Consider the following 19,981-nt stretch of genomic DNA (forward strand, 5'->3'; position numbering starts at 1 on the left):
CTTATTTAATACCCAGCATTGAGAATGTGAAGGTTTAGGTTTTGTAAAGTATATAGCTTTTAATACAAAACTGTAGACAAAGTTATTGATAACTTTATGAAATATTATGATAAAAAGCTAACATCCAAGCAGCTTTCATTATTTCTTTGAATATAGATCATGAAATCTTAGAAATGTCAGGTTGGAATGGAATGCATCCCTGCCTGCCCACCCACCGCCTGCGTGTCACAGATACAAAACCAGGATTAAATATACCTAGACCACCCCTAACAAGTGTGTGACTAATCTGTTCTTAAACGTGTCTCCAGAGAACCTGTTCCAGTGCTCAATTATCCTTATAATTTGAAAAATTCTCCCAATATCTCCCATATTACAAACTAAGCCAATTACTTCTTGTCCTACCCTCGGTGGACAGAGAGCACAATTGATCACTGCCGTCTTTAGAACAACCGTTTACATATTTGAAGACTTCTGTTTCACCTGTCTTTTCTCTAGTCTAATGAGGCCCCATTCTTCCAACCTTTTCTCATAAGTTGTTTTCTAAACCTTTTTTTTTTTTTTTGGCTCACTGACATCTAAAAATGCAATGAGGAAAATTTCACCGGGGTGGGGGAGGAAGGAATGAACCATAATTGAGGAGAAGGTTACTCACCTTGTGCAGTAACTGAGGTTCTTCTAGATGGTTGTCCCTGTGGGTACTCCACTTCAGGTGTCTTGGTGCCCTGTGCTTGTAATCGGAGATTTGTAGTATCAGTGCCCAGGTTGGCCACGCATGCGTGGCAGCCGTCTTGCACCGCTCCAAGCATCTACATAGCGTGCGCAGCCAACTGTCCCCCAGGTTCTTCTCTACTCCCTGAGGATCAGCGGGGGGGAGGGTAGTGGAGCACCCACAGGGACAACCATATTGAAGAACCTCAGTTACTGCACAAGTTGAGTAACCTTCTCTTCTTCTTCAAGGAGTGTCCCTGTGGGTGCTCCACTTTAGGTGACTGTTGAGCAGTTCCCCTCAGTGGAGGGAAGGGGCTTTGGAGTTGGTTTATGTACGGTGGATAGCGCAGAGAGTCCAAATTGAATGTCTGCAGTTGACTGTTGTTCTAAAATGCAGTTTAGTAAAGGTATGGGCTGAAGCCCATATAGCTACTTTGCAAATGTCCATGATGGGCACATTGTTAAGAAAGGCCACAGATGTCGACATTGCTCTGGTGGAGTGTGTGCAAACTTGGGAGGGAGCTGGCAGATTGTTGTTTTGGTAACACAACTGGATACATGTCGGTACCCATTTGGATAGTCTTTGTCTGGATATAGTTTGAACCTTTGATTGTTCTGTTGTGGAGATAAACAGTCTGGATAATTTTCTAAATGTTTTTGTTCTTTCTATATAGAACGCTAGTGCTCTGCGAACATCTAATGTGTGAAGGGAGGCCTCCCTGCTGTCTGCGTGCAGTTTCAAGAAGAATACTGGTAAGTAAATGGGCTGATTTAAATAGAACAGTGATACAACTTTGGGTTTGAACTTAGGGTGTGGTCGTATGATTACTTTGTCTTTGAGAAATGTGGTGTAAGGTGGGTAAGCCATTAGGGCACCTAGTTCTCCCACCCTTCTTGCTGACGTGATGGCTGAGCCCGCCCTCTACTCCGGGTCCCAGCCCAGGGGCCCTAGGGATAGTGGTAAACCACTTGAACTTGTGCTTGCCATCTAGTCACTTTTGCATTCTTCTCCTTGTTTCTGTGCATCCACTGGAGCGGGGTGTGGTCTGTCACCAGAGTAAATCACCGCCCCAGTAGGTAGTAGCGGAGAGTTTCCATGGCCCATTTTATCGCCAGACATTCCTTTTCAACAACGGCATACTTTTGTTCCCTGGGGAGGAGCTTCTGGCTGAGGTACAGGATAGGGTGTTCCTCCTCCCCTACCATCTGCAAAAGGACGGCTCCTAGCCCTACTTCCGAGGCATCTGTTTGTAGGACAAATTCTTTCTTGAAGTCTGGGGCTATGAGTACTGGATGGCAGCAAAGGGCTGTCCTTAAATCTGTGAATGCTCCTTCTGCTGCATCAGACCTTTTTACTATCTCGGGGCCCCGAGCCTTTATCAGGTCTGTCAATGGCCCTGCTCTTGTGGCAAAATGAGGGATGAATCTCCGATAGTACCCTACTAACCGGAGAAATGCTCTAACCTGCTTTTTACAGACTGGCCGAGGCCAATCTTGTATTGCCTCCACTTTGTTCCACTGGGGTTTTACCAAGCCTCTCCCTACTTCATATCTGAGGTATCTTGCCTCAGTTAGTCCTATCACGCACTTGAGAGGTTTGGCAGTGAGGCCGGCCTTCCACAGGGTGTCTAGTACCGCTTCTACTTTCCCTAGGTGCATTTCCCAGTCAGCGCTATGGATGACTATATCGTCTAAATAGGCGGCGGCATACCTGGCGTGGGGTCGCAGCAATTTATCCATAAGTCGTTGGAATGTTGCAGGGGCCCCATGGAGTCCGAAAGGGAGGACAGTGTATTGGAACCGGCCATCAGGTGTAGAGAAAGCAGTCTTCTCCTTGGCGTTCTTGGCCAGGGGAATTTGCCAATATCCTTTGGTCTGGTCCAGAGTGGTTAGGTATCGGGCCTTGCCTAACTGATCAACTAGCTTGTCGACATGTGGTATCGGATAGGCATCGAATTGGGATACTTCATTCAACTTCCGAAGTCATTGCAAAATCTCAGGGTGCCGTCAGGCTTGGGTACTAGGACGATAGGGCTAGACCACTGGCTGTGGGATTCTTCAATAACCCCAAGTTCCAACACCTTCTTCACTTCTGTCCTAATTTCCTCTCTTTTAGCTTCCGGTATCTGGTACGGTCTTATCGTCACCCTTATTCCGGGCGTGGTGACGATATGATGTTGGACTAGTGTCGTACGGCCCAGCTGTGTACAGAACACATCTTGGTTCCGTTGGATCATATCAATGACCTCTGTTCGTTGTTCTGGGGCTAACTCGGGGGATATCCTCACCTGCTCCTGTGGGTCGTCCGTCTGAGATGGAGCTCTCCGAATGACCAGGCATTCAGTCACACCAGGGCTTCAGTAAGTTTACGTGGTAGATCTGCTCTGATCTTCGGCAGTCTGGTTGTTTGACCTTATAGTCCATTTCCCAATGGCTTCCACTATCTCATATGGCCCATGCCAGCTGGCCAGGAGTTTGCTTTCCGCTGTTGGGACTAGCACCATCACCCGTTCTCCTGCCTGAAATTTCCGTACTTTCGCCCAGCGGTTCTAATATGTCCGCTGGGTCTCTTGTGCTTTTTCCAAATGTTCTCATACTATAGGGGTTACTCGAGCTATTCGCTCTCTCATCTGTGTCACGTGCTCAATGACATTCTTTCCTGGGTTGGGTTGTTCTTCCCAGTCCTCCTTGGCGATATCTAATATTCCGCATGGGTGGAGTCTGTATAGTAGCTCAAAGGGAGAGAAACCGGTGGACGCCTGGGGGACTTCCCGTATTGCAAACATTAGGTATGGTGGAAGGATATCCCAGTCTTTTCTGTCCTGTGCTACCACCTACCTTTAAGGGTGCAGTTAAACTGCTCTACCAGTCCATCTGTTTGTGGATGGTAGACTGAGGTCCGTATGGCATGGATGCGGAGCAGGGTACATAAGTCCTTCATTAATTTCGAAATGAAAGGGGTTCCTTGGTCAGTCAGGATCTCCTTAGGGATGCCCACTCTGGCAAAAACCTGAAGTAGTTCTTTTGCTATTGCCTTGGATGTGGGATTTCTTAAAGGAATGGCTTCTGGATACTGTGTGGCATAGTCAAGGATGACTAATACGTTTCGGTGGCCCCGTGCTGATCTTTCCAGCGGGCCCACTAGGTCCATGGCTATCCTTTCGAAAGGGACTTCAATAATAGGCAAAGTACTAATGGGGCCCGCAAGTGAGGTCGGGGGCTATGCAACTGGCATTCCGGGCAGGAGGTACAATAGCGTTGGACCTCCGCGCGTATTCCTGGCCAATAAAATCTTCTTAGGACTCTATCAAGTGTCTTGTCTACTCCTAGATGTCCCCCAAATAAATGACTGTGAGCTAACTCTAGTACTGCCCTTGTGTGTTTCCATGGGACTAAGAGCTGCTCTACTTCTTCCCCTCGAATTTGCACTATTCGGTACAACAGATCACGTTTGATCACATAATACGGCCTTGGGCCTTTGGTCTTTCCTTCCACAGGTACGCAATTTACTTCCACTAGCTTCTCCCTCACATTCGCATATAGGGGGTCATTGGCTTGGTCCTGCCCGAAATTCTCACGTGCGGTACCGATCTGACCTAACTCCATAGGACCTATTTCTTCTCCGCCCCTGGGGCCGGCCCTACTTGGGCTAGGAACTGCCTCTGAGTTCTCACTGGCCTGAATTGTCTCCTGGCCTCCTGAACAGGTTCAATTACCAACAAGGGAGGCTTTCTGGTTCTCTCCTAGAATCCTGGTCCCTAGCCTTTTATCTGCCCTCTTTTCCCACCTAGACTTTCGGGGTTTCCCGGGGGATGAAAATAGCTCTGGGGCAAATTCCGCAAAAATTGGGATGAGGCTATCTGTAGGTGCCTCCGTCTCAGCCCGGGGGTTGCTACCCTCCCCTGGCTCTACTGGGGGGAGTAAGTTCTCAAACCTGGGGAAGTCCCTACCAATTAAGACCGGGTAGGGGAGCCTGGGACCACTCCTGCAGTTACCCTGGTAGTGTTTCCCTGGATCTCAATCCTTACTGGGATTGTGGGGTAGAAATGTACGGTGCCATGAACGCACATTACCCCTGTGGTTTTGGCCTGGGTTAGTTAGTCTTGCCCCACCAACTTCCCCGAGACCAGTGTGACAGCACTCCCGGAATCTACTAATGCTATGGTCGCAATACCATTCATCTTCACTACCTTGTATACCCATGTGAGATCACTGTGACCCCTAGGCCACATTGTTCCCCAGGATCCCCCAGATTGCACTGCATAGGCTCTTCCCTGTTGGGGCACTGGGCTGCTATATGCCCCAATTCCCCACACTCTTAACACCGACCCCTTATCCCGGTTGCCATCCTCTGCCTGGGGCTATTTGGTCAGCCCCCGCAGCCCTCTCTTCCCAAACCCCCAGGTCCCTTCTTGGCCTCGAGCCATTCCTCAGTGTCTTTCCTCCCACTTATGGTTCTTCTGTAGTTCTCGACAATCCAGGGCCTTGGGTTTGGGGCTGTCTTCCTGGTTTGCCGTGTCTCACCCCCTGGGGTCTGGAACAGTTCATGGGCTGCCAGCTGTCTTTCCATGAGGGAGACCAACTCATCGTAGGTAGAGGGGTCATTCTGGCCAACCCAAGCCCAAAGGCCTGGTGGTAGCCCCCTCATATACCAGTCCAGTACCAGGAGCTCCATCATTTTTTCAGAGCTGAGGGCCTCAGGGCGCAGCCATTTCTGGGTCAGGTGCATCTGGTCAAACAATTGCTATCGGGGTGTCTTGTTCTCTGTATACTGCCATTCATGAAACCTCTAGGCTTGCAACACCATGGTTACTCCGGATCTGGCCAGGATCTCTGCCTTCAGCTGGGGGTAATCCTCCAGTCTCTGCGGCCATATCGTAGTAGACCTTCTGGGCCTCTCCACACAGGAACGGGGCGAGGATACCAGACCACTAATCTTGGGGCCAGGCCTCCCGCAGGGCTGTTCTCTCAAATACCAGGAGGTACGCCTCTACATCATCCTCCCGTGTCATTTTCTGTAGGCAGTGGCTGGCCCATATAGTCCAGGTTCCATCGCAATTGTGATTCTGCTCCATAAGGGCCTTCATCTGGTTTGCCAGCTCCTGTAGCAGAGCTCAGTCCTGGGCAGCCTGATTCATCAACAGCCGATTAGTCTCCTGCTGCACCCGAGTCGCCTCCTGTTGGGCGGCTGCTTGGATTCGGGTAGCCTCCTGCTGAGCCGCAGTGGCTTGTATTAGAGCCTTAACCACATCGTCCATCTTGGGGATGGGATGGTTTTGGTTAACCCTGGTTTAAGTCCCCAGCACGGAGATCCCACCGTTGACACCACGCGTGGCAAATTGCCAGTACGATTATGATGGGTCCCGCACTTCCTCTTCTTGGGGGGGGGGGGTGGGGGGGGGGGGGGGGGGGGGGGGGGGGGTGTTCAGGGTACAGTTTCCTGCCCAGAGGAGAGTGGAGAGGGAGGGATCCAGGCCCCGCCCTCTACTCCAGGTCCCAGCCCAGGGGCCCTAGGGATAGTGGTAAACCACTTGAACTTGTGCTTGCTTCCTTCCCCTGGGCTACTTCCCTCTCCTGCTCTTCAGCTTGTGGGGCTTCCTGCCCTCTCTCTCTCTGCACAAGCCGGGTGTCTCTTTACCTAGGGTCTTGGTCTTCTAGCCAGCCATGGCACTTTTCCAAACTGCACTCTGCTCCAACTCCTCCAAACTGCACTCTGCTCCAACTCCTTCCCCTGGCTGATTGAAGCAGGGGGTTTTTATCAGGTGACTAGCTTCAGGTACTCTAATTGGCTTGAAATGCTTTTAATTAATCTATAGAAACCTTTCTTCCCTCTATAGGGAATAAGGCTTCTCTTCTTCCTGGGACTTACATATCTCTCCTATATCACTCTCCTGCTGCCTTCTGGCCATGTTGTATCACAGGTGTTTATTTTACTATAGATAAGAGCAGAAAGGCGCATAAGTGACAGCAAGGGCCCAGCTTGCTTGAGAATTTTGGCCTTAAAGAAAGTTTAATCTAATCTTCAATTTTGAATGTAATCGGTGGGGGGGGGGGGTGTTGTTTTGTTTAAGAGGAAGTGCATGACTTCTTGGAGTCAGGGTACTTTTCTCACAGAGGAGATGAGCAAAATAGTAATAACTGTCCACCTTGCTCAGGAGAATTTGTCCCCTGTGAAAAAGTTATCCTCAAGCACATCATTGCAGAGAGGATTTTTCTTCCCTTCCTCTATGTTAAGTGTTACTTTGTCTGGAGAAAGTGTTCTACTTTAAAACAATTTTTATATTTATTTATGATACCTCTCATTTCAAATATTCCATTTGATGATCTTCCAGTGCTTTACAAGCATTAGTTAATTCTTCCTTACCACCACCATTTTACTGATGAAGCAGCAGACTGTAGCCAACATTTTCAGGAGTGTCCTCTAATTTTTGTAGGCAGCTGAAGCTCTGTGCTCAACACCTTTTGAAGTCAATGGAAATGTATGCACTCAATACTTTGAAAATCAAACCCTAGCAATCTCAAAGCAGGCATCCATGTTTAGCAGACAATTCTGAAAACATTAGTGTTAGCTGAGATTTCCTGATCAGTTTCTGAAGGAAATCTGATCATTGAAACAAAGGCGTCCAGCTACCTGGTAAGAATGGGGGGTTTGTGTATCCTCTCTGAATTCCCTATCTGTAATACAGAAAGATTTCCTAACCTATCCTGTCTTGTGTTGTCAGTTGACTTGCACGTGTTTTTTTTTTCCCCATATGCTTTCCCAGCTCTGCACAGATAGCTGGTTCAAAAGACCTCAATAGTACTATGCAGTGTGGTTGAGTGCTGGAGGCTGACACGTTGTTGCCTTGGTAGCGCTGTTTAGGCTGCTCAGTGCTTCTATCCTTGAAGCTTCAATGTTATTGGTAGATAGCACAGCATGTTAGTTTTGCAGATTTTGATGTTATTCATAAAGAAAGACCACAGGCATGGCTAAGTGACAAAGGCACTCGACCCGGTCTATTGCCCCCTAGACACTGTCTCAGAGTTCTAGCTCCATGGTTACAGGTATACTGACACAAGTGCCTAGTAGCAAGAAATGGCTCAGGTTGGCAGCAGGAGTTTCTGACATCCCCTAGGCCACGCAAACAATTAAGGCAAATTTATTAGGCTAAAACAAACAACTAACATATAGAATTTACACACCTCCTACATATTTCATGACATCGGTTTGTTACCTTCCCCTGTTCCTGATATCTTGAGCCGGGGGAGAGGGGATCCCTATTCATTAGGGATTAATACAAGAATCTAAAGGTGGATAAAGAACTGGTTTAAGGGGAGACTACAATGGGTTATACTAAAAGATGAACTATCAAGCTGGAGGGGGGTTACTCATGAATCCTCATGAATTGTTCTTGGGACTAATCTTATTTAAGATTTTCATAAATGATTTTAGCACAGAAAGTGGGTGTGTGCTGACAAAAATCTGTGAATAAGACACAGTTGAGAGGTATTGCCAATATGGAGGAGAGCCAGCATATCATAAAGAAGATGTGGATGACCTTGAAAACTGGACTAATAGAAATGGGATGAAATGTAATAGTGCAAAGTGGGAGGTCACACACTTAGGGACTAACAACAAGAATTTTTGCTATAAGCTGGGGACTTATCAGTTGGAAGTGACAGAGGAGAAGAAATCACAGAATGACTATGAACTACCAACGTGATGTGGTCATGAAAAAGGCTAATGCAACCCTAGAATGCGTCAGACAAGGTACTTCCAAGAGACCCAGAGATGTATTTTACCATACTACAAGGCACTGGTGAGACCTCATCTGGAATACTGTGTGCATTTCTGGTCTCCCATGTTTAGAAAGATTAATTAAAATTGGAACCGGTGCAAAGAACGGCTACTAGGATGATCAGAGGAATGGAAAAACCTACCTTATGAGAGAAGACTCAAGGAGCTTGGCTTGTTTAGGCTAACAGAATGAAGGCTGAGGGGAAATAGGATTACTCCTCTGTGATAAAAACAGCCAAATACCAAGGAGGGAGAGGAGTTATTTAAGTTAAGAGCCAATGTTGATAGAACGAATGGATACAAACTGGTCATCAACAAGTTTCAGCTTGAAATTAGATGAAGGTTTCCAACCATCAGAGGAATGATGTTCTGGAATAGCCTTCCAAAGGGAGCAGTGAGGGCAAAACACTTAACTGGCCTCAAGACTGAGCTTGATACATTTTTGGAGGGGACAGTATGAGACTGCATGTGGCCCATCTGTGACTGCTAATAGCAAATATCCCCAACGGCCAGCGATGGGATTCTTGAGGGGGAGGGCTCTGAGTTACTGCAGTGAATTCTTTCCCAGGTGTCTCTCTGGTGGATCTTGCCAACACGCTCAGGGTCCAAGTGATCACCATATTTGGGGTCAGGAAGGAATTTTCCCCCAGGGCAGATTGGCATAGACCCCGGGGTTCAGGAGATTGTATTCCTCTGCAGCATGGGGTACAGGTTACTTGTAGGTTTCTACTAGAATAAATGGTGGATTCTTTAACTTGAAGTCTTCAGTAACTCAGCCAGAGGTTATAGGTCTATTACAGGTGTGGGTGGGTGATGTTTTCTGGCCTGCAACATGCAGGAGGTCAGACAAGATGATTACAATGATCCCGTCTGGCCTTTAAGTCTATGAGGGCTAAAGGAGACTTTTAGCCACCTTTGCACCCTCCTGGTCCTGGGTTGCTTTGGTGACTAGAGAAGCTCCTGAAGTAACAGACAGCCCTTGTGGCCTATGTAAGTCCCAGCAGTCTCCTCAGGCTGCCATATGGGCTGCTGCACTGTTGGAATCTCTGCAGCACTGCATGCTGCAGCCACACCCCACATAAGCTGTGATGTGTAGGGCTGGAGCAGTATGAGTTTGGGTGCACCAAAGACAGCCTATGGCTGTCTTCCGCTGTCCTCTGTGCTCCAGGGAAATCCTCCCCTGGCTAAATACAGGGTTTTATGGCCTTTTTAAGCTACTCTGACCTTATATTTCACAAAAAGAGGCCACAACAAGGATGGGAATGTCACCCTGAGTCCTCATCTCTAAATATTGCCTTTCCAGAAAAGGTTTGAAATTGACTGAAGTAACAACATGAGGGAAGTTTCTGCTGAGCCTCCCCTTCTTGAGGAGCAAACAGAAGACTCTAGAATTTCCTTAACTGTCAGAATTTCCATGCCATGAGTGCTACTAAATTAACTCAAAATTAAGACTATAATAAGCTTTAGAACATTTTCAAACTTCTTAGTTTAAGTATTTCCTTTAACATTCTGGCTATTCAAAGGTTTCAGAGTAGCAGTCATGTTAGTCTGTATCCACAAAAAGAAAAGGCGTACTTGTGGCACCTTAGAGACTAACAAATTTATTTGAGCATAAGCTTTCGTGAGCTACAGCTCAGCTCAGCTGTAGCTCACGAAAGCTCAGCTCAGCTGTAGCTCACGAAAGCTTATGCTCAAATAAATTTGTTAGTCTCTAAGGTGCCACAAGTACGCCTTTTCCTTTTGGCTATTCAAAGTTGTCAAACGCTTACAAAAACTTGAAGCATGGCTACAAATGGCCAGCATAAATGACTGAGTCTTCAGTATGAGTGGGTTCCTTTGTACAACTATTTTTCTGTTGTATGCATTTATAATTCCCCTTCCCCCCCACACACACCCCTGCACACACAGTTGAAAATTTAGCCTGGCGAAATAACAGGTCTAAATTGTATGAAGTTTCAAAATGTAAAATAAGATTTTAAAGTATTCAGTATCCTTCAGAATGAAAAAGATGCTAGATACATATAATAATGAACTGCATTATAAAGTAGCTTACTTTCTAACAGAATGTTACTTACTATTGACTGACATGGGTAAAAGCAGCTATCTAACAATATATTTTCAAGTAGATCTTGATCTGCAAGAGAAGAAAATACTGGTTAAATACATTTCTACAATACTGTAAAGTTTGAAGTATAAGTCAATAAAATTCATAACCAAGGCAAAGATTGAAAAATAAATTAATGGATTAAAGACATAGTAAGTTGTTAAAATCTTTTGATATTGCTTAAAGTACAATTTTTACTGCAAAAAATAAAATATCAAGGTAGCTGAATTCAGATCTGACATCATGTCAGAGTATTATAATTTCAGTGCAAAACATTTTAAAATGTACATTAGGTTTCATGTACAACTTAAATGCTTAAATTGATAAATATATGAAAGTTACATAGGTGTCTTGATCCCTCAAGTATTTCATTATAGCTATTTCTACTTTATAAACTTCCCAATAGTGGCTCCCTAAGGCAAAGATGCCTGTTGCCATGTACACTATGAGCTATAAAAGTGGGGATGGCTTAAGTTCTCTCCCCCTTCTGGAGACATAAGGTGAAATCCTGGCCACACTGAAGTCAATGGCAAAATTGACATCATTGGCATTAATGGGGCTAGAATTTCACTCTATTTCACTTCTGAGGAACCCTGGGAATGAGAATGGTAGATGACATTCCCAGCTCTAGGATGCACAATCCCCTAATGCTGCTTCAGACCTTTTTCTTTCAGGGCACTTACAAAAATTTTCTTCAGAAGAAAATAGGTTTATATTACTGCACTGTACCTGCATATTACTTTTTAAAAAAAATCACACACCTGCCATGGAGAGAATACTTTTCTTGGTACCTTTGACTCAACTAAATCCACAATGGTAATTAGCAATGGAATGGTATGCATGACTATTAAAGACTTCTTTGCCCATAAAGGAGAGGCAGCATGAAACAGTGTTCAAATGTGTTGCTACTGCACTGTTGTTTGACATCACTAAGTGGCTTCAGTCAGCTTTGCCCACTGTTGGACTTGCTCTCATCAGGAAAGCAAATGAAAGGACAAGAAAGCCCTGCCTCCTGCTGCTATCTTTGAACCTCACTTCATACTGGGAAAATTGCTGCTCTTGCTAATTTACAGTGAAGTAGACTGTTCAGTTCTGGCACCCTTACACTAAGTAATACCTTATTAAAGGATTCTGTTCATACTGAACCATGAGTCATTTATTCACTCTTAAATAACAGGTGCACAGTTGGAAGCCTAAAAAGACTTCCTAATTTCTGCTGAGAAACCTCCGTTTTTCTTCTATTGAGGTATATTTTTGGGGTGGTGGCAAAGAGAGAAGAGGAAGAGAAGACATTCTCCAGGACATAGTAGTATTCTTAGCTAGTGAGAAGACTATCCAGTCTAGTCTGGAAGCTTAAAATGATTCAGCTAAATTGCACTCTCAATATATAAGGGCATGCAGTGACAGATGTCTCAGGAGACAAGTACTCACGATAATACAACATTTACCTTAAACATATCAAATAAAAAAAATTATCCACCCAAATGCAACCTGTGTCTTGTAACCCATCATAACCAAAGAGTGAGGAGAATTACTGTTGGGGGATTAAATAATTAATGCACCACGCATATTTTTAATTTTTTGCGCAGAAAAAAAGCTTTTGCCGAAACATTGCTGCAGTTCCGCCTTTTGCCCACCAGAGGGCACTGTGGCAATAGAACACAGCAGCAGCTCCCAGTCAACGAGAGAAGAGAAAGGGCCTGCCTGCCTTCGCGGTGCCTGCCCGGTGAGGTCAGGGGCTCATAAGGGCTAGTGGGGGAGGACAGACTGGTGCAGGGGCTGAATGGGATTGGAGGCACAGGGCCACAGGGGGAGGCTGAGTGGGAGCACAGAAACACATGGAGACACAAGGAGGGGGTGCAAGGCCACATGGTGATGGGGGGAGTGGGACACATGTGGAGAGGGGTGCAAGAACACGTGGGATGCAGGAACACAAGGGGACAGGGGCAGATGTGCCTGACTGAATTGGAGAGACTAGGGGTCAGTCAGGGTCTGCATGGGGGAAACTCCCTAACAATCCCTCCCTGGCCTCCGCCAAAAACTTGTTCCATATTTTTCCCACGCATACTCAACAACCCTCCAAGTTCACACCTAGGCTCCTTCCCAGCAATTTACTTCCCTCTCCCTCAGCTCCTCCATTACCCCTAACTCCCCCAAAGCCTTTGCACTGCTTCTGAGGGGTGTGGGAAATACAGTTCTGTATTGTACTTTAAATGAATTATTACTCAGAGTTCTGTATTAATGTGCCTAGTGAGGAATCTATTTGTCAAAAGAACGTTTCCTGAATCTTATTTGTTGTTTGTATTGTTAGACATACTTGCTCACAGGTATTTTGAAATAAATGACCAAAAATAAATGAAACTGGTGTGATTATATTGTATTATTTTGACAAATAAAATAGGGAGAATTTTAAAATATTGTGCACAGAACTTTTAATTTTTTGGTGCAGAATTCCCCCAGGAGTAGAAGAATGGTTTAGAGCAGTGGTTCTCAAACTTTTGTACTGGTGACCCCTTTCACATAGCAAGCCTCCGAGCGCGACCCCCCCTTATAAATTAAAAACACTTTTTAATGTATTTAACATCATTATAAATACAGGAGACAAAGCGGGGTTTGGGCTGGAGGCTGGCAGGAAAAACCTCGCAACCTCCTGAGGGGTCCCGATCCCCAGTTTGAGAACCCCTGGTTTACAGCCACTGTTTGTTTTGATGAATACCCTTCCCTTGGTTTCAGTAGCAAAGGGACAAGAGGAGGTGTAATTAATTATTTTCTCATCTCATAGATAATGCTGTGAGTCTGTCACAGAGGTCACAGATTCCGTGACTTTCCCTTACCTCCATGACTTTTGCAGTGGCTGGTACTGGCTCAGGGGCTGCCTGAGCTGGCCAGGCCTTGGGCCAGCAGCAGCAGTTTGGGTGTGTGGGAGGGGGCTCTGGACTAGGGGCAGGGGGTTGGGGGCTGCAGGGGGTGCTTACCTTGGGGTGGGGGGCTCCTGGCTCCCACTGGCATGGCCCCCCTGCAGCTCCTAGGTGGCAGAGGGGTCTCCGCGCTGCCAGTGCCCACAGGCCCTGCCCCCGCAGCTCCCATTGGCTGTGGTTCCCAGCGAATGGGAGCTGCAGCAGCCGGCACCTGTGGCGGAAGCAGCAGAGCCCTGCCCTGGCCCCTGCCTCTGCCGCCTCCTCCAAACCGCCCCAACCCATACCAGTGGGGGTCCCGGGCCGCGCACCATGGCAGGTACGTCTTGAATTAATCTGTTTTGTGATTTAAATATTAAGCACTTCAGTAAGTAAGTCATCAATCCTTTTGCTTTTGTTTGGCTCCTTCTTCAGGGCCAAAGGCATCTGGTGTCAGACTTGCTATTTGTTATTTTTTGCTGCTTCAGTGAAAGGTTGGTGGCAAAGTCTCTTCCTTCCATGACTTAATCTGTTTGCTAGTCTCCTTCACTGAAATCACTGCAGATCAGACCTCTGACTCACAGTTTAGGATTAGTAGACATCTACTCATTACAGAAAACAGCACACTATCTTTGTTTTGCATCTTTGTTTGGGCAGAAGTATTGTGCCCAACGCAGGCACAACAACCGCTGAAAGCACTGCTATAGCACACGCACAAATGACTTCAGCTCCATCCTTTTAAAAGGGCATTGCTTGTCTGGACCAGTGAAACTCTGCTAACCAGATTGGAAGAGAAGAGGTATTGGCTCCGCCTCTTCTGAATGGATGGCCGGCCGGCCAAATCCAAGGGGATAAACTTCCTTTACCCCTCTTTTCTACCATGCCCATTCCATTAACACCCATGCAATGCAACTCACAATTTAACCCCTGGTTATACATAAGGCAGTGAAGAATAATTCAGTTTTCTGAATTTTCCAGAAACAATTTCCATTGTTAGTAATTGTTTGTTCCTATCTTGAGTGTGCTTAAATTAATTTCACATGTAGTGCACAAGATTTTTGAGAAGAAGATTGCCAGAAGATAGCCTTAAGATGTTCTCAACTATACTATACTTTGTGTTAATTGCGTTTTCTGGCACTATGTTCCCCTCACCACTAAGAATTATTTTTGTTCCTACATTAGAAGCAACACTGCATCACCAAGAATAGAGAGTAACAGTTTCTTAGCCTTCTTTTAGATTGAGAGCTGGATGAAAGATGCCTATGCTACATATTTCAGATTAAAAGGTCACAATAGCAGCAGGGAGAAGGAATGTACTTCTGTTTCTTCTCCTCACATTTCTATTGTTGAGCTACTATATCCTCTGAATTTTATCCAATGAAAGTTTCGTATTAGCATTTGGTCAGGAACAATTACTCTTTTCTATTTGATCCACAGAAACCTGATCTCACCACATATTTTAGGTAGTTCCCATGGATACTAAATGGTTTCTCATTTTTTATACTGACTCACTTTTGTGATGCAGTCATACTGAACTAAATCTTGCAAAGTGCTGAGCCCGCCACCATCTACTGTTAAAATCCCACAGAAGATGCCAGTGCCCAGGATCTCTCCCCCATGGGTCTCACTATTTTTGGAGTAAGTACAGACACAAAACATAACTCTTTGAAACACCTACCTTTGGCCATTGCAAGGACAGTGGACTAGCATGACAAGGTGGGTGAAGTAGTTTCTTTTACTGGACCAACTTCTGTTGGTGAGAGAAACAAGCTATCATGTCATTTGTTCAGCCTCTAAAGAGAAATGCCATGTTTGCCAGTTCAGCCATTGTTAATTTTTTTCCCTCTTTTCTACTCTGTTTTCTTTTGGAAAGGTTTCTCTCTTTCTTGTAGTCTAGTTATCTGGGACTTCTGCATTTTTGTTTTTTCAGTCACAAAAAAAGAGTGAAATTACATGTGAAAGTACAACTAAAGGACACAGCAAAAGTGTCAGCTATAAACTGAGAAGATACTGCTACAAGCCTTCAAACACTGAACAAAACTAGTTGACACTATTTACAAGTGGCCAAACAATACGAATACTTGAACTCCATTTTGGTAAGGATGCAGCTTTAATTTATTCTTATGTTTAACAGACTGTCCATTTTATTTTATTTCCCCTCTTACTTACAGGGTGGTTTTGGAGGATTCCTCTAACAAAACATTCACAGGTCTATTTTTCAGCCTCTGTTTTTTAATTCAGATTAATTTGATGTGTATATCTCAAACTGATAGTTTCTTTAAGCTATTGTCTGTTCGGGGTGGGGGAGGGGAAGAAGAGAGACTTGTTACCTTGCACATCTATGAGCATAAAGTAGCAAAGCTAGAGAGATGCTGAGCAAGGAGCAGTAGCAATTGCTCAGTCAGGTGCCCCTCCCTGAGTCTTGCTGGTGGTCTACAGGTAATCTGGCACTAGTCTAGAGCGGGTCTTCACAGCGCTAGCGAGTCAACCGGATATGACCCTGTCATCAAGATAAGGAATGTACCCTACCATACTGTTTGATAAGGTTTGGCATATAGTAGCCAGCTGTGTTCTCACAGGGCTAGGTATGACAGAAGGCAGTGTGGAGACAATCTGTGGTCCTGGCCTCCACTCAGTCCCCCCTTCATCCCAGCTCCCCATATTTTGAAGGTCAAATCTCATACGACTCCCCATGACCCAAATCCCAACCCTTCCTACCACATGGAAGAACCCATAAATCAACTTCTCAGTTCAAAATCAGTGTCCCTGTTCCCATGCAGGAATAACACAGGGGAGGGGAAGAATCAGGTTCTTAATTTGGATGATTGATTCAGTTAATAATGGTCAATTTAGCATGTTCAGTTTGTAGGGGGAGTAAAATGTATTTATTTATTTATTTGTTGCTGAAATGGACAGAATTCACACTTTCCTTTACAGGAAACAGCACCAAAAACTTAAATAATGAAAACTAAGTACTTTGTTTTACATTATCTTGCTTTCTAACAAGAATTTGTACAGTATTCACAAACAGACTTTAACAGACAAAAAGGGTTTCTGCCAAAGCATTTGGACATGGCTGATCAAATATACACATTGGGTCTCTCATATAAAGACTACAGCCCACCTTGCTTCCCAATACACTGTCCACAACCAGCCATCAATTTCAACAGTCCTGGGTTTCTAGTTAATTTAAAACTAATCTCCAAGTAAAGTAATCCCAGATTCATAGGTTAGCAGCCTAACTATGGAACCATCCTTCCTGCTCATCAATAAAAGTGATTATACCGATATACATGACCTAAATACATCATATAGTTTTTGTATATTTTCTGCACTGCATCATTTCTGCTAGTGATATGGGGAAAGAGTTTCTACTTACATTTCAGAGCACTAAACGCCAGTTCATAGGATGAGCGCTGGGAACATTCATCTTTAAAATCTGGTAGGGATGGCACTAGTTCATTACCATACCTTACCAATATTTTATCCTGAGGCTTTTCATTACGAATGCCTTGAAAAATTTTAGCTGCATTTATGTATACAGAGTCTTGATAGCCATTGTTCTCAATCAGACTTGCTGTACTCTTTTCAGTAGGCTCTCTCTCATTTGATATTGCCATTTCCCGGAAATTTGAAATGTCACTTGACAACAAGAAGTTACTTTTGGAACTTGGCATTCTTTCCCTGTTGCTTTGTCAGCACAATAAGATTTAAGAAATCAGAATCCCACTGTCTCTGCAAAAAAAAGAAAAATTTGTATTAAAATTAAGTTAAAAATCAGTTTTCAGTTTCATTAAACTGTTTCTCTTCATTTTTATGGTTTTTAATAGAAATACTTAAAATTTCTGATCTAGGCTACAAACCTGTAAAAATGAATACATGTGCTTAACTTTGACACATACTCAACTTTATCCATGTAAAAGTCAAAATGTTATTTATTATTTTAAAAAATACAAGTTACTTTTATAAATAAATAAATGCAGACAAAATTACCTTATAATAACCATGGTTCTTTGAAATAGGTTGTCCACATGGATTCCATGATCTGCCCTCATTCCTTGCTTCTACAGAGTCCTAATCCTGTGAAATTCTGTATTGGTGAAGGAATTGAGAGATGGCTGGGCCCGCTCCAACCTTCACATCTTGGGATAGGGGTGTGCAAGGACACTCAGGAAGCAGGACTGGTCCCTATGGGCACTGGTCTTGTGCAGCTGTGGCTCACGCACATCCAAGATCTATTTTAGCTGACAGTTTCCATAGGGACCAAACCTGCATGATAAGGATATGTCTACACAGCAATCAATGGGAAGCCACACATCCCCTTTGCAAATAGGAGCAGCTCATAGCATGCTTGCAGATCGGTGTTTAGCAGACAATCAGAGAGCCTGCAGGGTTTTCAGTTGAGACTGATCAGAAGAAGCTTTTTGCAAAGAGAGCTACTTCCTGGTCACAAGAGCACAGCCAGATTTTAGTGCACGCTGCTTGGGTGCCCCTGCACATACAGCCCTGGGGAGGGGGCAGAAAGTGGAGCAGGGATTAAGTAACTGCCCTGCAGGTAGGGGGAGCAACAGACCTCCCAGATCAGCACGGCTGGGGGAAGATGACCCCCAGTACCCCAGCTTCTCCTCCACCCTGTAGGGGCACTCCTCCAGTCCCCGCTCTGCTCACTGGCTCCCTCTAACCTCCCTATGGCTGCGTGTGCAGGAGCGCCCAGGTAGCCCACTGTCTGAGCGGTGAGTGGGAGCTAGCCCCAAAACCTCCCTGGAGCCTCCCACGGCATTGGCTCCAGCTCCTCTTCACTGCAGCGCTGAGCTTGCCTAGAGCAGAGAGCAAAGCAACAGCTAGAAAGCGACCCCCAACATCCTGGCAGCTGGGAGCCATTCCTCTCCCAGTTGTGCTGAGCCCTACAGGGCAACCGCTTCTTCTTGCTCTGCTTTCTGCCCACCCTTCCTTGGGCTGCATGTGCAGAGACAGCCAGGCAGTGTGCACTGTGGGGCAGTGAGTGGGAGCCAGCCTTAAAGCTTCCCTATAGCCTCCCAGATATCCCTTATTCCTGTACATGCACCAGGAAAGTCAGCTAAGCTCAGAAGAAGCCCTATTCAATCACTTTAATAGAGAGAGAGGGGCTTCTTTTCAGTTAATTTCTCTAGTCCAACAGCTATTCTTAGTCCTATTATCTAACTTCCTATAATACCTTTGAGGACTATCTTATATTTATATTTGTCTGAATTAAGTATTTTCAAGTTTACTGGGGGGAAATGAATTTGTTTCACCAATATAAAAGTCTCCTTGTACCATTAACACTGAGGCATATATTCCTAGACAAAAGCCACCTCTGTAGTTCCCCAAGATGGTGTCCAGCAGTATTATCATTTGATATTTTCCTTAGGAAAGTGGGTGGGCAATAGAATTTTCCCACAGTGCAACACATTCATAAGGTTAGAGTGCTGACATGAGGCAGGAGAGGGAGAGGAAAAGAACACAAGGCACTCTGGGATAGGGTTACTTTGACTCAGCTCTGTGCATTGCACCGTCGGTAACAGAGCCCTAGGCTCAAGCACAAGTCAGAAAATCCTTAACCTAGGGTTAAAAGGCACTGTAGACAATCAAGCCCACAGTTCCCTGACATGGGTCTGCTGACTTGGGAACCACTAACCCAAGACTTATACTGCTGTATAGACATACCGGAGCGTCCTTGCACACCCCTGTAAGACCGAAGAAGTAAGGAAGCAGGGCAGGTCATGGAATCCATGTGGACAACATATTTCAAAGAACCGCAGTTTCTGTAAGTAACTATTGTTTGAATGATCATCATCATGGATTCCACTCCTTGTGACTAAGGCCATGTCTACACATACAGCACTGCAGCAGCGCAGCTGCACTGCATCTGGTGAAGACACTATATGCCAACAGGAGAGAGAGCTCTCCCGTCAGCATAAAAAAATCCCACCTCCGTGAACTGCAGAAGCTATGTCAGCAGGAGAACACAAGCGTTATGTTGATGTAACTTATGTCACTCGGGGGGTGGGGAGGTTATTCACACCCCCAAGACATGTAAATTATGCCAACATAGGCTGCAGTGTAGACACAGCCTAACAAGCAGCTTGGATGTGGGGGTCTAAGAGTCCTATTTAAATAATGATTTTGGGACACCTCTACCAAACCAGGCATCCAATCTGGAAGTCTCTATTAAAGAGGTGTGGCTAGAGCTCCATGTGGATGCCCTACAGATTTCAGAAACAGGGGTCAGTCTTCAAACAGGCAGAGAGGCTGCCTAGCTTTAGTGGAACGAGTTCTAATGTGGCTAGGTAGATCGGACCTGTCTAAGCCCTGGTCTACACTACGAGTTTAGGTCCAATTTAGCAGCATTAGATAGATTTAACCCTGCACCCGTCCACATGACGAAGCCATTTACTTCGATTTTAAGAGCCCTTTAAGTCGATTTCTGTACTCCTCCCCCGACAAGGGGATTAGCTCTGAAATCGACCTTTGGTAGGT

General features: G+C 45.2%; 1 protein-coding gene across 13 annotated transcripts in view; it reads right to left on the reverse strand.

The window, feature by feature from the left end:
* NSUN7 (NOP2/Sun RNA methyltransferase family member 7) overlaps positions 1-19,981 on the reverse strand; it is a 64,672-nt gene that overhangs the window by 28,304 nt on the left and 16,387 nt on the right. For 9 of the 13 annotated variants that reach the window (XR_006290131.1, XR_006290129.1, XR_006290130.1 and 6 more), the window contains 2 exons: positions 16,863-17,218; positions 10,561-10,619 (listed from right to left, as the gene is read on the reverse strand). Coding sequence is in view for 9 of the 13 variants with exons in the window: in XM_043544484.1 (XP_043400419.1) it covers positions 10,561-10,619; positions 16,863-17,160 (357 nt within the window). In the remaining 4 variants the exon portion in view is untranslated. Of the gene's footprint in view, positions 1-10,560; positions 10,620-15,161; positions 15,234-16,862; positions 17,219-17,476; positions 17,753-19,981 lie in introns of those variants that run through there. The other 4 variants (XM_043544483.1, XM_043544488.1, XM_027828724.3 and 1 more) reach the window with 3 other exon arrangements.

This window comes from Chelonia mydas, chromosome 4 (assembly GCF_015237465.2).
Source record: "Chelonia mydas isolate rCheMyd1 chromosome 4, rCheMyd1.pri.v2, whole genome shotgun sequence".
Lineage (NCBI taxonomy): Eukaryota > Metazoa > Chordata > Testudines > Cheloniidae > Chelonia > Chelonia mydas.